The sequence below is a fragment of the Danio rerio genome, chromosome 2 (genome assembly GCF_052040795.2).
Source record: "Danio rerio strain M-AB ecotype USA chromosome 2, GRCz13ab, whole genome shotgun sequence".
In the NCBI taxonomy this organism is placed as follows: Eukaryota; Metazoa; Chordata; class Actinopteri; order Cypriniformes; family Danionidae; genus Danio; species Danio rerio.
In genome coordinates, this window is record NC_141022.1 from 5,227,738 (window position 1) to 5,251,310 (window position 23,573).

Below are 23,573 nucleotides of genomic sequence, written 5' to 3' on the forward strand. Positions count from 1 at the left end.
AGGCTGATAGGTCATTCTGGATGTCCGAAATCAACTATGGAGAGGGTGATTGGTTGCTGTCGCCTTAGCAGCCAATGAGCTTGCTCCTTAGCATTTTAAATGCCTCATCGTTGTTTTGTTGTCAACTTAGCATCTTTGTCACTATATTTAGCAACTTTTCAGACCCCCTTAGCAACAAATAAAAAAAAGCAACAAGCGACAAAATCTAGCCACTTTTTTTGGTGTTACTGGAGGTTTTAATAGACTCTCATGTTCTTCTCTTTTGTTTTTAAATTTAACAATTTGATTTGACCGTTTATTCTTTTCTTGTTCACAAACAGAGAGATTTTAGTGAAAGTTTTAGAACTTGTTTGAGTTTATTACCCCTCAGAGATTACTGCACATTCACTACACATCTATACTGATATTCTGTATTTAATCAGCTATAAATTTAGTTGAATTGACATGCATACATAAAGCACAGTGCAAATATAAATATACTCCTTTATTAACCATAGTTTAATAAACAAACAGAAATAGTTGGACGTGATGACGTCAGTAATATGCAAATTGACGTATGATGTAATCTAGCAACATTTAGCAACTTTTCAGGCAAAGCTTAGCGCCTTTACATTGAAAATAGTTCGAAACACTGTTTCAGAGACCCTCCTCCAGCCCCGCGCCACCTGTTTAGACCTGCTCTGTGTGTTAAATATATGTTATGTTAGCAGCAGCAGCAGTGTGTTGTAATTACAGACTGCATGTCTGTGAATATACTGGCAGTCAAGCACGTGCACAGATAGGGCTCAACCCTACACATACACACACACACAGACACAACTCTTTCAGTATTTTCAGCACATGCCTGGGAAAGTCTGCATGGTACTCTGCTCTAGTGCTCTCGATATTTGCTCTGGTGTGATAATTAAAGCAGCAGCAGTGCAGCAGGTTTATTCCACCAAGTCCAAACATATTTATCACCATACCAAATCTCTCAGAGACTACATGACAGTTCAATATATACTGTAACTTAATAAGAATGTTTAAGGAACATTTTTTCAAAAGCTGAAATTGTAGGTAACTGTTCATAAGCATGCCCTACAGTTTTTTTTTGTCATGACTCGGCCAGTGCTGGTCTGCCCACATCGACTCCAGACAGATCTGATGGTATTTTTTTCTTATGTGTAATTTTCTGCTTGAGGATACTGAGACAGGATCTCTGTGGCTGATTGTGTCTGACATCAACAGCGTCTTGTTCCCCTTAAAAGAAGCTTTGATGAAACACGCTTTGAAGTGTCATGGGTATCAGAAGCTGAACTTGGAGGAAAAACAAGAGACATGACGTTATTGGGTAATCCATAAACTCCTCATTTACCCGCTGACTGTTTGTTTACATCTTTGTACAACCCAGGCTCTTTCTGAAAATGTACCACTATATACATTTCTGGAGAGCGAGAAATGCATCCCAGGAGGTACGCTTTTAGTTGTCTTTTTGTTTTTGCGAATCCACCAGAGGCCGCTGTGTACGCTTTTTGAGATCTAAAATTTCTCTCGCGAGGGCCATTGGCGCCTGCTGTTTTCACGTAAATCCACCAAAGGCTCCTGTCAACTGTGTCATATTCTGAGCTATTGTTGATTTTCTCCAAATGATGTCGCCTATTTCCCTAGTGTTTCTGTTAAGGGTTCATTTGTGTTAATTCTGTTCAGGTGTTTTGTTAGACTAGCCTAATTATTCTACCCTCTTGTCTTCACTTGTCACTTGGTTTTTGAGTTTGATGTGCTCTCGCTGTTGTCGTAAGTCCTCTAGTCATTACCTTTCATTAATTGTGTTTTTGGTTAAAGTACCCTTTGCTCTACGGAGAACTTTATGTTTGTTAGCTAGTTAGCTTGTAGACTTTCTATGTTTTTGCCTGGCTGCTTTTTTTTTATGATGATTTTGGATTTCCTGAATAAACACCTTTTTTGAACTAGACCTTGTGCCTTGGCAATTGGGTTCATCAGATCTCCCTGTGGCTAAATGGTAAAACACTGATAGTGTTTAAAAGCACAGAATGACCTGATCACCCCCGACAGTTTAAAAAAGAAAGGCCTCTGTTTTTTTCTACCATGTTTTCAGATTTTACCACATTCTAACTCTGTTATTTACTTGTCTATTTCATTTTTTTGTCTTACCTGCTTTCTGAAACCGCCCCTGCAGGCACAGGACATTAACATGATATCACATTGACATTGTACCCCATTGTACATTGTATCGGAGGGACGTTGGATTTGTTTGGAAATGAAAATCAGGTTGACGTCAGAACTTAACATCAGGCCGGCGTCAAAGTTCAGCGTCCAACAAAAAAATCAACCTAAAATCAAACAAATAACAAATTTCTAATCATGTTATACCTTGACATTGTGTGGACATTACCAATGTGATGTCTATCAGACGTTGGACATTAGTCACTGTACAATACAACCTAAAATCAACCAAACTTTAATGTAATTTGACGTCAAAATAACGTTGTCCTTAGACGCTGGCTAGACATTGAATTTTGGTCACCTGGAGTCACGACCTAAAACTAACCTAATATTAACGTCTCATAATGTGTGCCTCCTAGAACTGTTCTTCACCAGACTCGAACCCCATTCTCGAAGTCAACATCTCTCTGCATCTTAAGTCCGCCGCCGTACATGGTGAGCCACTGGACAAACTGGTAACAGCGGGAAAGCTGTCCATACAGAGGTAAAGAGTCAGCTGGTGAGTGCGAAAAGAAACGGCGTCATACCACCCTCTAGCGTTAGTTTTAAAGACGAAATGCAGCCATTTGTACCTCTGGCTACATAATTTGTAATCTCCAGAAATGTATATAGGGGCACATTTTCAGAATGAACCTGTGTTGTGTTTGTAGTATTTTTTATACAACCCAGGGTCATTCTGAAAATGTAGTCCCGTGGACGTTTCTGGAGACCGCGAAATACGTCCTGGGAGGTATGTATTTTTGTGAATCCACAAGAGCCCGCTGTGTGCATTTTTTTTGTATCTCAAATGTCTCTCGTGAGTGCCGAAACCCACCATAGGCCACTGTCGAACGACCGTCTGTCTGACTGACTGAAAGATTGACTGGGCGACCGGCCAATCGACTTACCCACCCTCCTCCTTCCCTAAACCCAACCAATTTTACCAATCGACACGCCCACCTGCTTACCTCCCTTGACCCAACCAACAATTTAGAAAAGCCGTTCAAAAAAATAAAAGCCCTCGTCTGATTTTTACCACGTTTTCAGAGTTTACCACATTCTCACCCTGTTATAAAACTTTATTTTTTTGGATTCTGTTTTTGTCTTACCTGATTTCTGAAACCGCTCTTTTCCGGACTCGAACCCGGTCATTATCATGTTCAGCTCTTTTCTGCATCTCAAGTCATACATGACCGCCCATAACGTACACTTAAAAAATTAAATGCAGCCATTTCGCAGTCATGCACCCAATTCGCAGTCTTCATAAACCTCCACGGGACTATGTTTTCAGAATGAGCCTGGGTTGTTTATATATATATATATATATTATATATATATATATATATATATATATATATATATATATATATATATATATATATATATATATAAAGTATACTTGAAAAGTTGAGTCCTCTTTTTTTAGCAACAGTTTGAAGCTTACCACGAAGTCAAAGTTTATTTTAAGTTCTTACATCGTAAGTGTTGAGCTTCTTCTGCTTGACTGACAGTTTAACCTCTTTAGAAACTGCCATTCTGTCAAGTCACATAATCATCTCCACATTTAAAGGATGAGTGAAACTCACTAGACTGTTGACAGAAGCCAGAGGTTATGTTGTGGAAGATCAACCAATAATAATAAAAAAAAATCATATATGGGAAAAAAATGATGCTTTTAAAAGACCTTTATTGATCATACTGTGTTCAATCTCAAACGTGACAACCTCAGACTGAGATTTTACACACTTTACAAAGATAACTATTGTAAAAGTATACATTTCAAATCAAATAACGACTTATTATCAAACACGAAGATCAGAATAGTCCATTTTCAAAATTCATATGGCATTGTGGACAAGTTTGTCATTTGAAAGATAAATTAAAATTCTTCCAATAAGAGTTTGGATAAAAAGCCATCTTTAACAGTCCCTACAGAAAATTATTCACAAAATTTGCATCTGATTTGCACGTTTTTATAGTCCTTTTTTAGGCAAACTGTCATTAGCAAGGCAAAATACTTGTGCACTGCGTAATTTGCATCATTCAGAAATGTGTCGCTATTGCATTATTGTACCAAAGTAATTGTGACTACAGAGTTTCTGGGTGAATGAATGAAAGCACAAAGTCATGCACGACTAATTAATTTCATTTATATAAGCCTACGCTGAGCACAAGCAGACGCAGAGCTGATTAAAACGCTTAAACAAGCTTTTTTTTTTAAACATCCTAACATTGACGAGCCTTGAACTTGTGTGCTAGAGCATCTTAAAATTTCGGATGTGTTTGTGCGCTCGGAAATGGAATGCGTTTGGAGAGCGTGACTAATTTAATATGTTAATTAAATGAAAAGGCTTTAATTCCACTCAAGAACATGAATGTCCAGCCTAACATCAAAAATGTGTCAATTATATCAAGCTTTTAAAGTCGGAAATGCAGAAGTAGTTTCCCATAGTGAATTCAAAAGAACTAATAAATACTACACAGTGATTAGGAATCAGACATAACAATTCTAACATGTTTAAAATATGCTACAATATAAAGTGCTAATGTATAGGTTTGATATGCTGATAAAAAATATGTTGTAATATTGACACAAGCCCCTTTCACACATACAGACCTTTCCGGAAAATTACCGGCAATTTTCCGGAAAGGTTGTATGTGTGAACAGGTCCTTTTTGAAAATACCGGTAAATTCGTTCTGGCTATTTTCCGGAAAGAGAAGTTGTAACATTACCGGCAATTTGCCGGAATGCTGCGCTGTGTGAATGCAGAAGGAAGATTCCCGTAATAAGCGCGTGCACGTCTAGAACGTGCTGACGTGAGACGTCTGCTTTAGCCAATCACAACAGTCAGACGCATTTACGTCCGCGCGGTTTGTGAGGATAAAAGCCTTTGAATATTTTTCCAGACACATTTAGCTGCTAGAAGTTAGTCAGATCACGTTTATATGTTCTTCTTAATGCCAACTGTGTAAATAATCATCGATGAGATGCTTATGATAAGCCGTTGTTTGTTTACCTTCAAGCTTTGCGTGCGCCTATGAGCGCCTGCACACGCACATATTATGAACATCTCGACATGCGAAAGTGATCCTGCGAAAGTTGTTCACAATATTGATCATCCACAGAGTTTGTAATGTAGTCAAATGTTTACTAATACAAGCGCAGCCGTTTAAAGCTCATTTGTGGTGAATGATGTCAGAATTTACCGGTATTTTGCGATGGATGTGTGAATGCTCTTTTCCGGAAAATTTCCGTAACGTCCTCGCCTGTGTGAACAGCCCTTTTTTCAATATAACGGTAAAGTCGTTCCGGAAATTTTCCAGAAATTTACCGGTATCACTGTGTGAAAGGGGCTACAATCTCACGGCAATTGGAAACTTTTCAGTGGCTAATTCGTATGATCTTAAGCTGCGGTCACATTAGAGTTTGAGCATGCGATATTCTGTTGTGCGGCGCTGCGAAAAGGGGTGGGGTTAAACAAGATTATTAGACGTTTAAAAAAGCAAGCGTGTGCTCCATGTTTTAAATTTCTGTTATTTGGTTGGTTCTTTATATCCTGAATATATTTAACATTTATATTTGCCTTTCATATGTTCTAGTTTATCGTTTAAGCTAGTTTGTGAACAGCTAGCTTATTAGTTTTGTAGCTGCAGCATTTACATCATTTCTATCTAATAATTTGTTACACATTGTAATTATTTTGTGAAGTGACAAAATGAAGAGAGGAGTCCATTAAAGGGAAAGCTGCTGTTTGGCTTAACCACGGTCTTGGTGTCCTTATTCATCCTTTCACACATACACAACGCAGAGACATTTTGGGGAAGCACACCAACGAAGAGGGTTACATCTTGATCCTCGATTGGTCTCACGCAGTCAAGTGATGCGATTTCGCAGGTCAGAGTTCACCAAGCTGCAAAACTTGACACATGACCCTGTGTTTCCGGTCTGACGCATTCTTGGGAGGAAAAGCCCAGTGTGACCGCAGTTTTTTTCGTACACTTTAGTACGATTTTCTCAATTACCAATGATGGTTGGGTTTAGGGGTGGGGTTTTATGCCACGCCTCCTTTTAAAATTTTTACTTTTTCATATGAATTCACACGAATTAGCCACTAAACTCACAAAATGTGAAATAGTTATGTTTCTGCGTGACATCAAGCTGGAGTAATAGTTTTTGTTTATTTCTACATTAAACGTATCTCAGAAAAAAGTTCAGACACAAATTCAAAATACTCTCACCTGCCACTTTATTAGGTACACCTTAATAGTTTGGCCACAGTCCAAAGAAATGCGGTAAATTGTCCATAGTGTACGAGTTTGTATGGATATGCTGCGTAAAACATATGCTGTATAAATTGGTGGTTCATTCCGCTGTGGCGACCTCAGATTATTAATGGGACTATTAAAGGGATTATTAAAGCCAAAAAGATAATGAATGAATGAATGAATGAATGAATGAATGAATGAATTCATATGAATTTACAGCTGAACTGACAAAACATAAAATAGTTACTTTCCCCATGAGACAGGGCTGAGTTGAGATTTATTTTTTAAATGTCAAGTACTCATAAAGACATTATATAATTGTCCGAATGGCACTTAAAGACAGTTATCTTAAGCATAAATGAATATTCATTCACATTCATAACATGTGTCGTGAATATAAATGTTTTTTTATGAACACCCCTTTTAAGTAAAGCCTAACCGTAAAGTTTATATTATTACTCAATTGACGCTTGTAGAAGAGTTAAAGCATGGATTTACACGCTACTTCAAATTGTTTATGATGTTTACAATGAGTCTTTGAGTAAATATCAAAGAGATAAAATGAAGGAATTACTTTCTGAGTTGTGCTCCCTTCATGCCCTGGTTCCCATCATGCAATTATGAATTTGCACTCCAGTTTTTTACAGATTAACATGCTGTTTTATGAGATCTTGGGTTCATTGTCTGCTCAAAATGACCAACGCAATCTCACCGTGAATTTAGACTCAAAAATCAAGAATACTTCCCCAAATGAACTGTGTTTTGACTTTAAAAATAGGATTAGCATATTTATGAATTGTGTTTTAAATCTCTGAATTAGATTAGCATATTTATGAATTGTGTTTCGATTTTACATATAGGATTTGCATATTTATGAATTGTTTTGAATTTACGAATTGTGTTTTGTGTATTTATCAATTGTGTTTTGTGTAATTATGACATGAATTTTGAATTTATGTGACGCAATCGTGCAGTAGGTAGTGATGTCGCCTCACAGCAAGAAGGCTGCTGGTTCGAGTCTCGGCTGGGACAGTTGGCGTTTCTGTGTGGAGTTTGTATATTCTCCCTGTGTTCGTGTGGGTTTCCTTCAGGTGCTTCGATTTCCCACACAATTCCAAATACATGCTGTACAGGTTAATTGAGTAGGCTAAATTGTCGATAGTGTATGAGTGTGTATGGATGTTTCTCAGAGATGGGTTGCAGCTGGGAGGGCATCCGCTGCATAAAACATGTGCTGGATTAGTTGGTGGTTCATTCTGCTATGGCAACCCCGGATTAATAGAGGGACTAAGGCGAAAAAAAAATGAATGAATGAATTTTGAATTCACAAATTAGATTTGCATATTTATGAATTGTGTTTTGAATTTACGAATTGAATTAGCATATTTATGAATTTTGTTTTGAGTTACGAATTGAATTAGCATATTTATGAATTTTGTTTTTAGTTTATGAATTGAATTAGCATATTTATGAATTTTGTTTTGAGTTTACGAATTGAATTAGCATATTTATGAATTTTGTTTTTAGTTTATGAATTGAATTAGCATATTTATGAATTTTGTTTTGAGTTTATGAACTGAATTAGCATATTTATGAATTTTGTTTTGAGTTTATGAATTGAATTAGCATATTTATGAATTTTGCTTTGAGTTTATGAACTGAATTAGCATATTTATGAATTGTGTTTTGAGTTAATAAATTTAATTAGCATATTTATGAATCGTGTTTTGAGTTTATGAATTGAATTAACATTTTTATGAATTGTGTTTTGAGTTTATGAACTGAATTAGAATATTTATGAATTTTGTTTTGAGTTTATGAACTGAATTAGCATATTTATTAATTTTGTTTTGAGTTTATGAATTGAATTAGCATATTTATGAATTTTGCTTTGAGTTTATGAACTGAATTAGCATATTTATGAATTGTGTTTTGAGTTTATGAATTGAATTAGCATATTTATGAATCGTGTTTTGAGTTTATGAATTGAATTAACATTTTTATGAATTGTGTTTTAAGTTTATGAACTGAATTAGCATATTTATTAATTGTGTTTTGAGTTTATGAAATGAATTTGCATATTTATGAATTGTGTTTTGAATTTATAAACTGAATTAGCATATTTATGAATTGTGTTTTGAGTTTTTGAAATGAATTAGCATATTTATTAGTTGTGTATTAAGTTTACAAATTTGTTTTTGTATTTATGAATTGAGTTTTGAATTTCCGAATTGAATTAGCATATTTATGAATTGTGTTTTTAATTTTCGAATTGTGTATTGTGTATTCCTGAATTGTGTTTTAAATTCATGAATTGAATTTGCATATTTATGAACTGTGTCTTGAATTTGCGGTTTCCATTCTGTAAATGTGAATTGTGTATGAATTTTATTTTGTAAATGTATTATTGTTGAGACTGACCTGGCTCCATAGATTAACCATAAAACATTGTGTTGTTTCTGCTCATTTTAAAAAAGCAGTTTGAACAAACAGCAAACTTCATTTTTTTGTGTAATATGTCATTTGAACACATTTAAACAGTAAACCGTTAAGTATCTAATACTTAAAGTAGGTTTTTAGGTACTGGCTTACTGAATGCATTTAGACATACATTGAACTGTAATACAATCATAAATTATAAGAAAAAGATTTAACTAAAACTTACATTCACTGCGAACACACCAAGCAGTAACACTGCTAACAAAGTGAAAACGGCATTTTAACACCAGGAAAGTAAGCATACATATGTAAAAAAAACCTTTTGTTATAATACTAACATTGAAAAAAAGAGTGCGTTTTTAAAAATATCTTCAGTGTAGAGTATTACAAAAAAGATCATCGTTTTAAAAAGACATTCAAGGACAGTTGTTTACGGAAGAGTTTTTTTCTTTCTATTTTCTGCAGGCTTTTGGACTGGTCTACAAAATAGTCATCTCAACAGAATCTGAAGAAAATTCCAAAACTAGAAGCGGATAGCTACATATTACTACAGACATACATGGAACGCAAAAATAAACTTAAAGGTGACCTACTATGTCTCTTTTTACAAGATGTAAACTAAGTCTCTGATATCCCTAGAGTATGAATGTGAAGTTTCAGCTCAAAATACTACACGAAAAATGTTTTATAACTATTTGAAACTGCTCCATTACGGCTTTGTTTCGAAATGTGCCATTTTGGTGACTGTCACTTTAAATTCAAATGAGATTGTGCTCTTTTCAGAAGAGGGCGGAGCTATACTTGCCTATGTGTCAGCATAGGGGCACATTCAAAACAGGATTAATGACGGCTGCTTCCAGGGCCAGCGCGTCCATAGAGGTGACCTAGGGTGGCGAAATAGAGAGGGCGGCGTCCGCAACACCTGCCTCACCACCTGCCTCATCAGTTATGTCCGTGACACCTCCCTCACCACCTGCGTTATTAGTTATTTCCACAACACCTCCCTCACTACTCGCGTCCTCAGTTAGATCAGTGCATAGGGCAGCAGAATAGAGAGGGCGGTGTCCGCAACACCTCCCTCACCACCCCAGTTCTTCACTTTGATAAGCGGTCACTTTCGTTTTCACTTTCGGGTTGAGGGTGGCATGACCGTCCTCTGCCCAGAGCGGCATTTCAGCTTGCTCTGGCCCTGGCTGCTTCTCACTTAGGGCTGTCTTTGCGAATAAGAGAGAGATCATCACTAGTGGGTGGGGCTTTCTCGGTCTGATGACACGTACAAAGGAAGAATGTCAATCAAAGTGTTTCTGCAGACGAAGTGTTCATCAAGTGTGATTATAAAAATATAGAAATAATTCATTTTTACCATAAGAGACTGGCTGTATTCACACACTGTCGCCACAAAAGTGTGTTAAAACCCCTCATTAAAGTGATTTTTGCATAATAGGTCCCCTTTAATAATAATAATAATAATAATAAAAATCAGCTTCCCTCAGGATTCATTTCCCATATCTTACAGTATGTAAATGCCACTCGCCTGTAAACAAATCCAAATCTCACACTGCATTTCCCTCATTTAGTGTGAAAAGTTCTTCAAGTGTTGTCATTTCTGATGGAGAATGACTCTCATCCGTTATAATGGGCCACGAGGGAGAGCACTGCAGGTTTGGTGTTATCTGCTGATGGTGGGCCGTCCTCCACTGGGTTTGTCTGATTGGGTCCCACTGAAGCAACCATAAAAGTGAAGTTGTCCGTGCGGCGTCCGGGACGAAAAGGTTTGGTCTTTGAAGAGCTTTTCAGACTAGAACCTCGTTGTGGTTTGTCGCAGTTGAGAAGAGCTCTGAAACACCTGTAGAACTTAACACACACACACAAACACAAACAAATACAAAACATTAGAGGAATAATGGGGGTACACAAATTAAAGGGATAGTTCACCCAAATAAATAATTCTGTCAATTTACTCATTCATTCAAACCTGTTTGAGATCCTTTCTTCTGTTGAACACAAAGGAAGATATCCTGAAGAATGATGCCAATGGCTGCTGGTTTCCAACATTCTTCAGAATATCTTCGTTTGTGTTAAGCAGAAGAAATGAATTCATAAACATCTGAACTACTTGAGCGGGAGTAAATGTTAAGGACTTTTTTTTGGGATGAACTGTCCCTTTAACGAACGTGATAAAAATAAACAAACAAAAAAAAATCATGCTGAAGAATGCAATGGTAAAATAAATGATTCAATTATTCAAAATAATGAATAACCAATGGTACTTGTTGTTCTTTATACAACAGGTTATTTGTCTGGGTTTCGAATACTTCACCCCTTGCCCTTGATAGAAATAAAAATGATCGTAGTTAAATCGATTTCTTCATTTATTCAATATACAACACCAGTGTTGGGCAGTAGCGTCGCTACAAGTAGTGACGCTACTAGCTTAACTACATTTCTCAGTAGTGTGGCGGTAGCGTTGCTACCTTCTAAATCTAATTGCTACATTTACTGATCGCGGATCAATAAGTGACGGCACCGACATTCACGGAGCTGTGAGGCCGATGTCTAGCCGATGAAAGTAAATCCATATGATGGCGAGAATGAGGAATTCTTCTTCTTCTTTCTGTTTTTTTAAGTTTTTGGTGCGTTACTGCCACCTCTGGTTGGCGATGTCGGATGCTTGATGGAAAGTTGACTGTGGGAGAGGAGTTATTTCTGAAGCAGGATTCCTCGTGACCATAGCTCGAGAAGTACATACCCCTATAAGATGCAATATATATTCATACATTATAATGCTTATGTCAAAATACTTCCCTTTACTATAAATTACTATAATTTTTTAATTGTGTAACACCTGGTTTTATTGGATTTTTTGTTTTAGCTGATACATACTATAATTTGTTTCTGTTTAGTACAGTATATTATTTACAGTAAACAACTGATCTGAACTATTATGTCTCATATGTTTCATTGACAGTTTAATTGATCACTAAGATTAGACTTGGATTTAAGTTGCTTCGATTTAAATATGAAAATTGCAAAAATAGCTTGGATGTAGCTGAGCTACTTTTGCTGAGTAGCTTTTAGCTTAGCTTACAACCTTTCCAAGTGGGTAGCTTTAAGTGTAGTTAAGCTACATTTTAAGTAGCTTAGCTCACTACACTTTTCAAGTAGCTTGCCCAGCACTGTAAAACACATTACAAAGCAAACCAATAGAGCACCTTTGGTGATGTGGTGGAACGGGAGATTCGCATCTTGGATGTGCAGCCAACAAATCTGCAGCATCTGTAATGCTATCGCGTCAATTTCTTTGAGGAACATTTGCTGTACCTTGTTGAATCTATGCCATGAAGGATTAAGGCAGTTCTGAAGGGTCCAACCTGTTACTAGTAAAGTGTACCTAATAAAGTGGCCGGTGAATGTATTTTAGTGCATTTAAACAAAACAGATTTATTAAACGGATATTTTTATTAAAATAATATTTTAGTCGCAGAACATCTTTAGATATAAAGAGAAAACATTAAAATTCATGTAAAATATTGGGGAAAACGTACAAAATTTCCACAAATTGTACAAATTTGTGGGTCTTTTTGAACGTTTTCATTTTTAATTTAATATTTTTCCCGAACATAATCATTTGGGTGTACTACTTTTAGACTGTTTAGTCGGGTATTTTGTTAGATTATCTCCAAAATTGTCTCCAGTACTGACTAATCTAATGTATTTGCACAAATATAATATTGTAAAGCTTCCTATAGAATATATTAGTTTAAATGAGAGATTTTTGAGGGAGTCATTTATACGTTGAGCACTGCATGTAAGGTTGTAGTTCATTAGTTTTGTTCTGCTTTCTCCCAGTTCTTTGATTTCATATGACCTTGCATGCACATTTACTTCAGTGCCTTTACTTCATAAGAGCCGCATAACACTAATGAGTCACTTTCCCCCCTGCTTGCAACTAAGAACAAGCCCATCAGCTATAGCTAAGCTTAGACAACAATTACAGCTCATTTAGGAAGTCTGATTAGAAAAGGACCCTTCTCTTATCCAAACACCCCTCATTATTATCAGCGCCGCCATTCGCAGAGAGATCCTTTTCATATTCATCATTGGTTTTATTTGAAAATGCTATCTAAATGACATTTTACACATTTTAAACAGCACAATTATGCAATTTGCAATTTAATAATGTGCTGATAATGTACACCGGCTCAATTATTTCCATTGGAATTGATCATCTGGAGTAATTGTGTCCGTTCCATTTAGTCACAAAGGGAAAAAAAAGAAGGGGGGGGGGGGGTCATCTGTAAGGCTAACAAAGGTAAATGGCGCTAATTAAATGACACATTGACAAGGCATAATAAGACAGACTTGTCATATAACAGGTCTGTTTTTGTATAACGAATAGTAGATATGCAATTATCCTGATCAAAACATGTGAAAATTAAATAAAAAGATCAACAAAGATGGTTCATTTGTCATCTTTTTTTTTATTTTTTATTTTTTGTGGACACTGAAAGACCGAAAGTTTGACCTCTGTAGTTTAGTGCAAACATGACAAGCAAACCATTAAATGGAGAATCTCAGATGTGTGGCGCTTCTCTTTCAAATAATATTCGGGATCTCACTTCTCCTAAGAAAACGTAGTGTACTTAGTATACATTGTCTGCTATAAGTATACTTATAGTCAACTACATTTCCTCAAGAAATTGAAAGGTGCAACATTTACACATGACGTTCATTACATGATAAAGCAAACAGTAGCTGTGTTTCCATACGAAAAAGCTTATTAACTTCATGTGCGAAACTGGAATATTGCATAAAAGACATGCGAATAAAGCAGCGTTTCCATCTAACGAACAAACAATAGATATCTATCTATCTATCTATCTATCTATCTATCTATCTATCTATCTATCTATCTATCTATCTATCTATCTATCTATCTATCTATCTATCTATCTATCTATCTATCTATCTATCTATCTATCTATCTATCTATCCATCCATCCCACTATCTATCTATATATCTATCTGTCTATCTACAGTATCTATCTACAGTATCCATCCATCCATCCACTCAACAACCCACCCACCACCACCATCCATCCATCCATCCATCCATCCATCCATCCATCCATCCATCATCTATTTATCTATCTATCTATCTATCTATCTATCTATCTATCTATCTATCTATCTATCTATCTATCTATCTATCTATCTATCTATCTATCTATCTATCTATCTATCTATCTATCTGTCCATCTGTCCGTCTGTCTGTCTATCTATCTATCTATCTATCTATCTATCTATCTATCTATCTATCTATCTATCTATCTATCTATCTATCTATCTATCTATCTATCTATCTATCTATCTATCTATCTATCTATCTATCTATCCATGCATCCATCCCACTATGCATCTATATATCTATTAGTCTATCTACAGTATCCATCTATCCATCCATCCATCCATCAATCCATCTATATATCAGTCTATCTATCCATCCATCCATTCACCACAATCTATCCATCCATCCATCCATCCCACCCACCCACCATCCATCCATCCATAGCACCCACCCACCCACCCACCATCCATCCATCCATCCATCCATCCATCCATCCATCCATCCATCTATCTATATATCTGTCAGTCTATCTACAGTATCCATCTATCCATCCATCCATCCATCTATCTATATATCTGTCAGTCTATCTACAGTATCCATCTATCCATCCATCCATCCATACATACATCTTTCCATCTATTGTGAGATCTATCCGTGCATCCTACTATCCCACTATCTATCCATGCACACTTGCGAATGCATCCCACTATCTATCAATATATCTATTAGTCTATCTACAGTATCTATCCATCCATCCATCCATATATCTATCTATACATCCATCCAATCCACCCACCCACCACCATCCATCCATCCATCCATCCATCCATCCATCCATCCATCCATCCATCCTGCCATCTATCTATATACCTATTAGTCTATCTGCAGTATCCATCCATCCATCAGTCCGTTCATCCATCTATCCATCTATCCATCCATCCATGCATCCATCCCACTATCTATCTATATAGATATCAGTCTATCTACAGTATCCATCAATCCATCCATCCATCTACTGTGAGATCATTTTCTACAGTAAGTCTTTTTTCCCCATTGCACTCAACTCAGCGCCAAATAAACTGTCAGCATCATTGTGTTTACACAATCAGTATAAATTGTGGCCTATTATTATGGTCAGTGAAATAATCATGTGTTATTTATTTGCTGTTTGAGTATGCAGTGTAAGATAGACTTGCTAAATGATTGCTTTCAGCCTCTTGTCTGTGTCTAGGCAAAACCCACTAAATAACCATATGAAGGCTAAAGAACAAAATTTCAGCATTAGGAGGAAAAATCAAATAAATATAAAATACCTAGGAGTGACACTGTGGCTCAGTGGTTAGCACTGTCGCCTCACAGCAAGAAGGTCATTGGTTTGAGTCTTGGCTGAGTAGGTTGGCATTTCTGTGTGGAGTTTGCATGTTCTCCTTGTGTTAGTGTGGGTTTCCTCAGGGTGTTTCCCCCACAGTAAAAGGCATGTGCTTTAGATAAATTGAATAGACTGGCCATAGTGTATGAGTGTGAAAGACACACACACTATGGACAGTTTAGTTTATTCAATTCACCTGTAGCACATGTCTTTGGACTGTGCACAACAATGTAAACCTCAAAACAACCTTCATCTTAAAACAAAATGATGGAAAACACATAGCGAACTGGTTATTTAAAATCCATGCTTTTAATTCATACTCACTTTCTCACATTATGGGAAACTGCCATAACCGGCGAGATTGTTTCACTAACAATATGGTAGTAAGAAACCCCAGATCAAGTTTCACATCAAACGGATGCTCAAGCAAGTTGAAGCGCAACCAGAGAAAACGCAGGCTGGACTCACCGCAGATCTTCTGTTCCTGAGTTTTCTGGTGGACGTTGATAGCGAAGAAATGGTTCTTGTATCTGTACAGCATTTTTAGTCTTCAACTCGCCTCAACTCACAGTTTCCATAGTTACGGGCTGGGAGGAATTGAAGACTGAAAATGACATACAGGAGAATCTTTCTTCATCAGCTGGAGTTTGATGAATACCTGAAAACATCTCTTATACTGTGCACCAATAAGAATTTGTCTGGCATGGAGCACTCTATATGAATTACAAAAAAATCCATCTCTGTGTTGATATAATAACAGACAACAATCTTAATGCACTCTGTCTTACTGAAACCTGACTTAAACAAAATGACTATATTAGTTTAAATGAAGCCGCTCTTTCAGGATATAATTATAAGCATGAGCCGCATTAATCTTTAGTGATATTTTTTTATAGGGGTGGTTCAGACTGTATTTTTAAGGTTTGGTTGTGTTTATGGGGTGCAAAGCAATGTGTGCTTGTGGTTCATTTGTAGAAAATCAGGTAATTTTTTTATATATATCTTTTAATAATTATAAACAGCTACTCTGCTAACATGAAAATGACTGTCATATTTCCTAGTTCCTCTGAAGACCCACCTTCGAGAGGCTCTGATTGGTCAGCTAACATAACGTGCTGTGATTCACATCACTAGGAAGCATCTCTGTTATAACTTTACAGCGGCTCTGGACACGCCCCTTCACTGCACGGGGTGTGTGTGTAACCTGAAGGGATTATGACATCATTAACCATTGTAGTCCCCAAGCTTTGTTCGCTGTAAGATGCACCAAGCTAACGCTGTAAAAGCCAATGCCTCCCTTTGCATTGAACTTTGAGAGTCTTGCATTCAGAGATGTTGTTTATGTTCACACAGCTACCTTACACATCAACTAAAGTTTGAAATATGATATCGAAGTGGACCACCCCTTTAATGCTAATTAGAGAAATGGACTTATGTTTAATTCTTTTGAAACATTGGCGCTTAATGTTAGGATTGCGGATTAGTAATAGTTTGTTCTTGAACGATTCATTCATTTTGAACGAATCTTCAATATGATTTGGGAACTACGAGTCCTCTCAGGGAGTGATTCGTTCATCCGCTCAAGTGCACATTTGTGCAGGTGATATCGTTCATTTCAAGTCTTTTGAGTCACTGTCGAGCAACCAACTGTCCGAATGACTGACTAAATGACTGAACGATAGACTGGGCGACTGGCCTATCGGCCGACCCAGCCACTCTCCTCTTCCTCCTTCCCTAAACCCAAGCGACAATTTTCAAAAGCCATCCAGAAAAAGAAAATCTGATTTTGACCACGTTTTCGGATTTCACCGCATTCTCGCCGCTTTATTTTTCGGATTCTGTTTTTTGTCTTGCCTGATTTCTGGAACCGCTCTTCCCCGGACTCGAACCCTACCAGTCTCCGCTCCGCCAACGTAACATGACGAGCTAACCGGACAAACTGGTTGCGGTGAGAAAGACCTCCATAATAAGCCTTTTTATTTAGCGATAACAACTGTCTGGATGTATTATTATTCATAGTATTAGTTCATGTTAGTCAATACATTATCTAAACTTAACTATTCATTTATTTTCCTTTGGCTTAGTCTCTGATTTATCAGAGGTCGCCACAGCGGAACGAACCGTTAACTATTCTAGCATTTTTTTTAATGCAGCGGATACCCTTCCAGCTGCAACCCAGTACTAGGAAACATCCACACATTCTTGCCTTGCCTATATGTCTTTGGACTGTGAGGGAAACCGGAGGACAAGGAGGAAACCCACACCAACACAAGGAGAACATTCAAACTCCACACAGAAATGCCAACTGGCCCAGCTGGGACTCGAATCATTGACATTCTTGCTGTGAGGCGACAGTCCTAACCATTGATCCACTGCGTCGCCCACACTTGTCCAATCAGTTTTAAATCTACCACAAACAGACTCAAGAAGGCTGATCTCGTCAGAATGCACTGCTTCAGACAGATGATAAAAGCCACGCAACAAAGCAGGACAGAGGTTTTGATATGATATCACATCTGACAAGAGTCTTTCTGAACCGTCCTGAGAGATGCGTCTCAACGACAGACATGACTTTACTGACGCTTCTTTGTTGTCTCTGCGTTTTTGGTGCGTCTGTATGCAGCTGGAATGACATATTCTTCTGAAGTTTGCTGAACTTGGATTAAAGCAGCCTGCAGCAGATCTGTGGCATTTTTGGATACGCACAAAACCGTGTCCGAGCGCAGGAAATGTGCTGCTTAATCATTTATTTCAACAGCGTGAAAAAGAGCGCAATCAGTTGTTAGATGAAGCATATCAGAGCAAAGAGGTAATTAATCAAGCACAATGAATGCTGCGCTCGTCTTTTCCTGAAAGACTATATAAAAGGGAAAGCCAGACGCTCAGTGCCAGACACATAATTAACCTGGGATGAACTGATTGTAAATCAATGCAATGATTTACCAGCGAAATATAAGTCGAGGATGTTTGTAAGGATGTTTTTGGCATCATTCTGACTCAAGATGTTGAGACTGGACAAAGCGATCGTACAATAACAATACATTACAGTGAATATCCACCGAATTCATACCTGTCAACCCTCCCGTTTTTCCTGGGATTCTCCCGTATTTTTCAGTTCTATCCTGCTATCATCCCGTAAAGGTAGTTTCCCGTATTTCTCCCGTATTTTCAGTCTTTCTCTGAACAGCCGAGCCTCCCTATACGCAACCCATACCGCCGAACCACCAGGGGTCGCCCCTGGCTCTAAAACGTGAGTCTGTTCTGTGCTTTTGCTTTGTTTAGAAATGAAAACACTTAAAAATAAATATTAAAAACGGCGTGATTCCATTTCTTTTTGATTACAGGTGCCGTCGCCCATCCTATACAATCCTCAAAACAGTCATATAATGGTGCATGATCAGCTGACACGCTCCATAGTGATAAACAGATGCTGTTTCCATACACACATATGGAACACACATAATTAATAATAACAGCATATAAGGATGTTGATCTTGTTGTTTTTTTTCCCAAACTAATTTTTAACTGAAATGAGCATTAAAAAGTAAGGAAAGCAGTTGAATGCTTTCATTTTAACGTTAGATGTGTGCATGTTTAAAGTGAGACCTCTTATTTAATGTAATAAAAAAATCTTAATATATGAGATTAATTTGTTGCTCTTTAAACATATTACTTACCATTTAACTGTTTATTTAAAATGAAACAACTCTAAATGAACATATTGGGTTGGTTGGGGTGTTGGGGGAATCCCTTATTATGGTGGGCATATCCATTATATCTCATCCCTTATCCCCAATGTAGACAGGTATGACCGAATTGGCTTTATCACTGTCTCTCCACTCCACCAATAGCTGGTGTGTGGTGAGCGCACTGGCGCCGTTGTCCTGTGGCTGCCGTCGCATCATCCAAGTGGATGCTGCACACTAGTGGTGGTGTGGAGAGACGCCCATCATGATTGTGAAGCGCTTTGGGGGTGTGGCCATACACAATAAATGCGCTATATAAATACACATTACATATAGGGAAATCATTAGACTAGGGAGAAGGATAACAGTGTTAACCCACTTCAAAAAACACTATCCTACAGGGTTTTTGAACCACACTATAATAAATTACTTTAAAATTATAATTTATTACATTAGAATTAATCTGTTGTGGTAATTCAGTAATAATACTGTAGTGATCTCATCAAATTACCCCACATTTTCTGTACCTATTTATACTATAACAGTACACTACCTGACAAAACTCTCGACTGAAGTTTTAGGAACAACAGATAATAAGTTGACTTCTACATGATCATTTGGTATCAGAAGTAGCTTATATGAAAGGCAAAGGCCTCTAGATTACGCTTATTTGACCAAAATAAAATATGATCATGCCTTGATTTTTAATGATTTAATTAGGACAGTGACATCTGACTTTGCTTAGACAAAAGTCTTGTCACTTCACAGAAATAATGTCCAGTATAGAATATAAAGTCCTGCTGCAGTGGAAACAGAATGACTATTGTGTCTGACTCCATCATGAGCTTGGAGGACTGCATCCAAACATCTCTGCAATGACTCAAATCACTTATTAATAAAGTTATCTGGAATGGCAAAGAAAGCGTTCCTGCAGGACTCCCAGAGTTCATCAAGATACTTTAATTTCATCTTTAATGTCTCCTCCTTTATCTTACCCAGACATGCTCAATAATGTTCATGTCTGGAGACTGGGCTGGCCAATTCTGTTCCAGTAGGTCTTCTGCAGTATTTGTGATGATTGGGATGCAGTTCAACAGATGATTCGTCAGACAAATGGACCTTCTGCCACTTTTCCAAATGATTAACTTGAAATCAAGTTAGTATTTGTTACTCTAACAACTGGGATTGATGACAAAACTTTTGACAGGTATGCTGTAGCATTCATTAACAAAGCATTGTAATATTGTATAATTTGTATTGGCCAAAAAATGTAGTATATATGAGAAAAATCACATGAGATAAAAATAAAGTGGAAGAAATTTAAGTGGTACTGCTGTGGCTGATGGATTTTATGGTGTGTTGGTTTATTTTATTTTATTTTATTTTACTGCAATTTATTTTATTTTATTTGATTTTTTAGCATGTTGCTTATATGCAGTAGGTTGTTTTGAATGGTCTTGTTATTTATTTTTTTAACGCATTTATTAACACATTTCAGTTAATTTTGCTTGTTTTGTTTGTTATTTTGTACTACACAACCTAGGTTGCTTATTATTATTATTAATTATTATTATTACTATTTTTATTATTATTATTATTATGTATTTATTATTATTATTATCATTTAAAATCATAGCTACTTTTTTAACCATCTTAAAAATAATTGATTGAACAAAAATAAATTTTATTTGATATATTTATTTTATTTATTTATTTAATTTTTTTATTTATTTTTTGATCTTGGTTATTTTGTACTACAATCTCTAGGTGGTTTATTATTATTATTATTATTATTATTATTATTATTATTATTATTATTATTATTATTATTATCATCATCATCATCATTATTGTTGTTATTATTATACTAAAACCCCGATTGCTTTTAAAATCATCTTATTTTGGCAAGTCCAGGTCAGAAAAGTCCACCACTATGTCAGCAAAGCTATTTTTTTATTTATTTTAGCTCTCTTAAAAAATGTCTCAAACTCAGTTGTAAACAGCTTTTTAAAAATATGCCAAAACAGCAACTGCAGTAAAACATAACAGCTCATTTGACTCCTAATTCTCCCTTTACCAGATGTTAAAAATGTAATTACAATCTTGTTACATTTTTATCATTCCATCTTGGGCTGGTGGTAAACGCACAGTTTTTAAAGGGAAATTCTGCCACCGTTTACACACGCTTTGCTTACAAACCTCAGTTTCTTTCCTCCATTGAACTTGGAAGAAGTTATTAGGAGAAATGGTCAAAGTCAATAACCACTGACTTCTATTTGTTTTTCCAACTATGGAAGTCAGTTGTCATAGACTTAGAACATTCTTTAAAATATCTTCTTTTTGTGATCAACAGAAAAAAGAGATTCATAAAGGTTTTTGAACTACTTGAGCATTAATTAATTAATTGAATAATTAATTAATTGAATAATTAATTTATTAATTTATTTATTTATTTATTATTTCATGTCATTTAGTTTAGTTTAATCTAATTTAGTTTGGTCTAATTTAGTTTAGTCTAGTTTAGTTATTTATTTTTGTTGTGGTTATTTTGTACTACACATCACTAGGTTATTTATTACAATTACTATTACTATTATTATTATTATTATTATCATTATTATTATTATTATTATTATTATTATTATTATTATAGTATTATTATTATTATTATTATTATTATTATTATTATCATTATTATTATTATTATTATTATTATAGTATTATTATTATTATTATTATTATTATTATTATCATTAATATTATTATTATTATTATTGTTATTATTATATTATTATTATTTTCATTATTATTATTATTATTATTATTATTATTATTATTATTATTATTATTATTATTATGATTATTTATTGCAAAACCTGCATGGTTACTTTTTAAAATAATTTATTAAATAAAAAAAAAGTAATTTGCACAGTGCAGTACGATGTGATTAATTAAAAATAAAAGTTGTGATTAATGAAAATAAATATACATTTTTAATTTCTAGCAGAAAAGATCGTTTATTTATACCACAGCAGATGGCAAAAATGGTCAGTTATGGGCTCAAGACAGACGGCCTGATGCTCTCAGTACCCCTGAAGGCATCTAACCTTTTCACTGTCTAATATTCCAAACCAAATCTCCATCCACCACCTGCTTGCTGACGTCTTGTTGGAACAGAGACTCCATTCAGCAGCCATCCAGAAATCCATGCATTTGGACCACCCATCATTGAATGAAATGGAAAATGGAGGGAAATGATACTACAAAATTTCTTAAAGGGGACCTATTTTACCCATTTTTACAAGAAAAAAAAAATAAGCCTCTGATAAATCCTACAGTGTTTCAGCTCAAAATACCACATAAATATTTTTTTTTGACTTGATGAAACTACCTTTGTCAGGCTTTGATCCAAATTGTGCTGTTGAGATCTAGTGACTGTGGATGTTATGGACAAAAAAGGCGAGTTAAAAGAGCTTATTGTATCAAAGTCCAAAATAGGCAGTCTGCCGTTCAAAAACAGAACTGAAAAGTGGAACGCAGAGCTGGATCTTCTAAAAACACAAAAGCCATCAGCTTAACCTGAACAGAGATGAGGGCTGGAGGATACGGTTAGCCCACAGCTACTTGGAGAACACCCGACATCAACACGCTGGCAGTCTGGGCAGAGTGAGAGGCATAACAAATCTCACAGTACATTCATCAAAGTATACAAGCAGATGAGGAACGAGACAGGACTGGGCAGAACAAAGAAGGTAAGCTGAGCAATGCAGACTAGAGATGAAACACGTAACAACAATAAACTGACAAGAAAGGGTATGAAGGGCAAGCCAGATATAAGGACGCCAATAAGAGTAAAGCTAGAACAGGTTAGTCACAAGGACTAACAGGTGAGAGCAGGGCACAGAAAGGACAAAACTTAACAAGGATCAAATCTGGTCCTCAACAGTGGAGGCCATTTGAGTACAGTGAACTCACTGTCATGTTCAAGAAGCCAGTCTGAGATGATTCAAGCTTCATGACATGCTGCGCTATCTGTCACAGTTATAAAGATTCAGAGTAGGATCTAAAATGCAAGTAAAAAGTTTATTTGACACAGTCAGGATAAACAAGAAAGGACAGGGAAATAGTGTAGGTTCACGAGGAGTAAAGGGCTGCTCAGGAAACAGAAAGATCGGGTCCAGCAGCCACTCCTCACAGTCCTGAGCACAGACAGACACATATGAGCAAACACAACGAACTGACAAAGAAACATTGAAGCGTCGCCCAGATATAGGCACGATAGTGAGCCTCAGCTGGTGAGCTAATCAAAACAGCTGAGTACCGTCATGGCACATGACCATAGCAAATACACGTGGACAACCAAAACAAAACAAACCCACGTGACCAAACAGACACTCTGGAAAGCGCACAAACCTGCAACCGTGACAGTTGTCCTGCTGAAAGTGGCCATCAGAAGATGTGTACACTGTGGTCATAAAGGAT

General features: G+C 36.3%; 1 protein-coding gene across 1 annotated transcript in view; it reads right to left on the reverse strand.

The window, feature by feature from the left end:
• Positions 1 to 10,432: 10,432 nt before the first annotated feature.
• tmtopsa (teleost multiple tissue opsin a) overlaps positions 10,433 to 23,573 on the reverse strand; it is an 84,379-nt gene continuing 71,238 nt past the window's right edge. The window contains 1 exon segment of the mRNA NM_001118899.2: positions 10,433 to 10,762. Within this exon segment, the coding sequence (NP_001112371.1) occupies positions 10,532 to 10,762 (231 nt within the window). The 3' untranslated portion in view covers positions 10,433 to 10,531.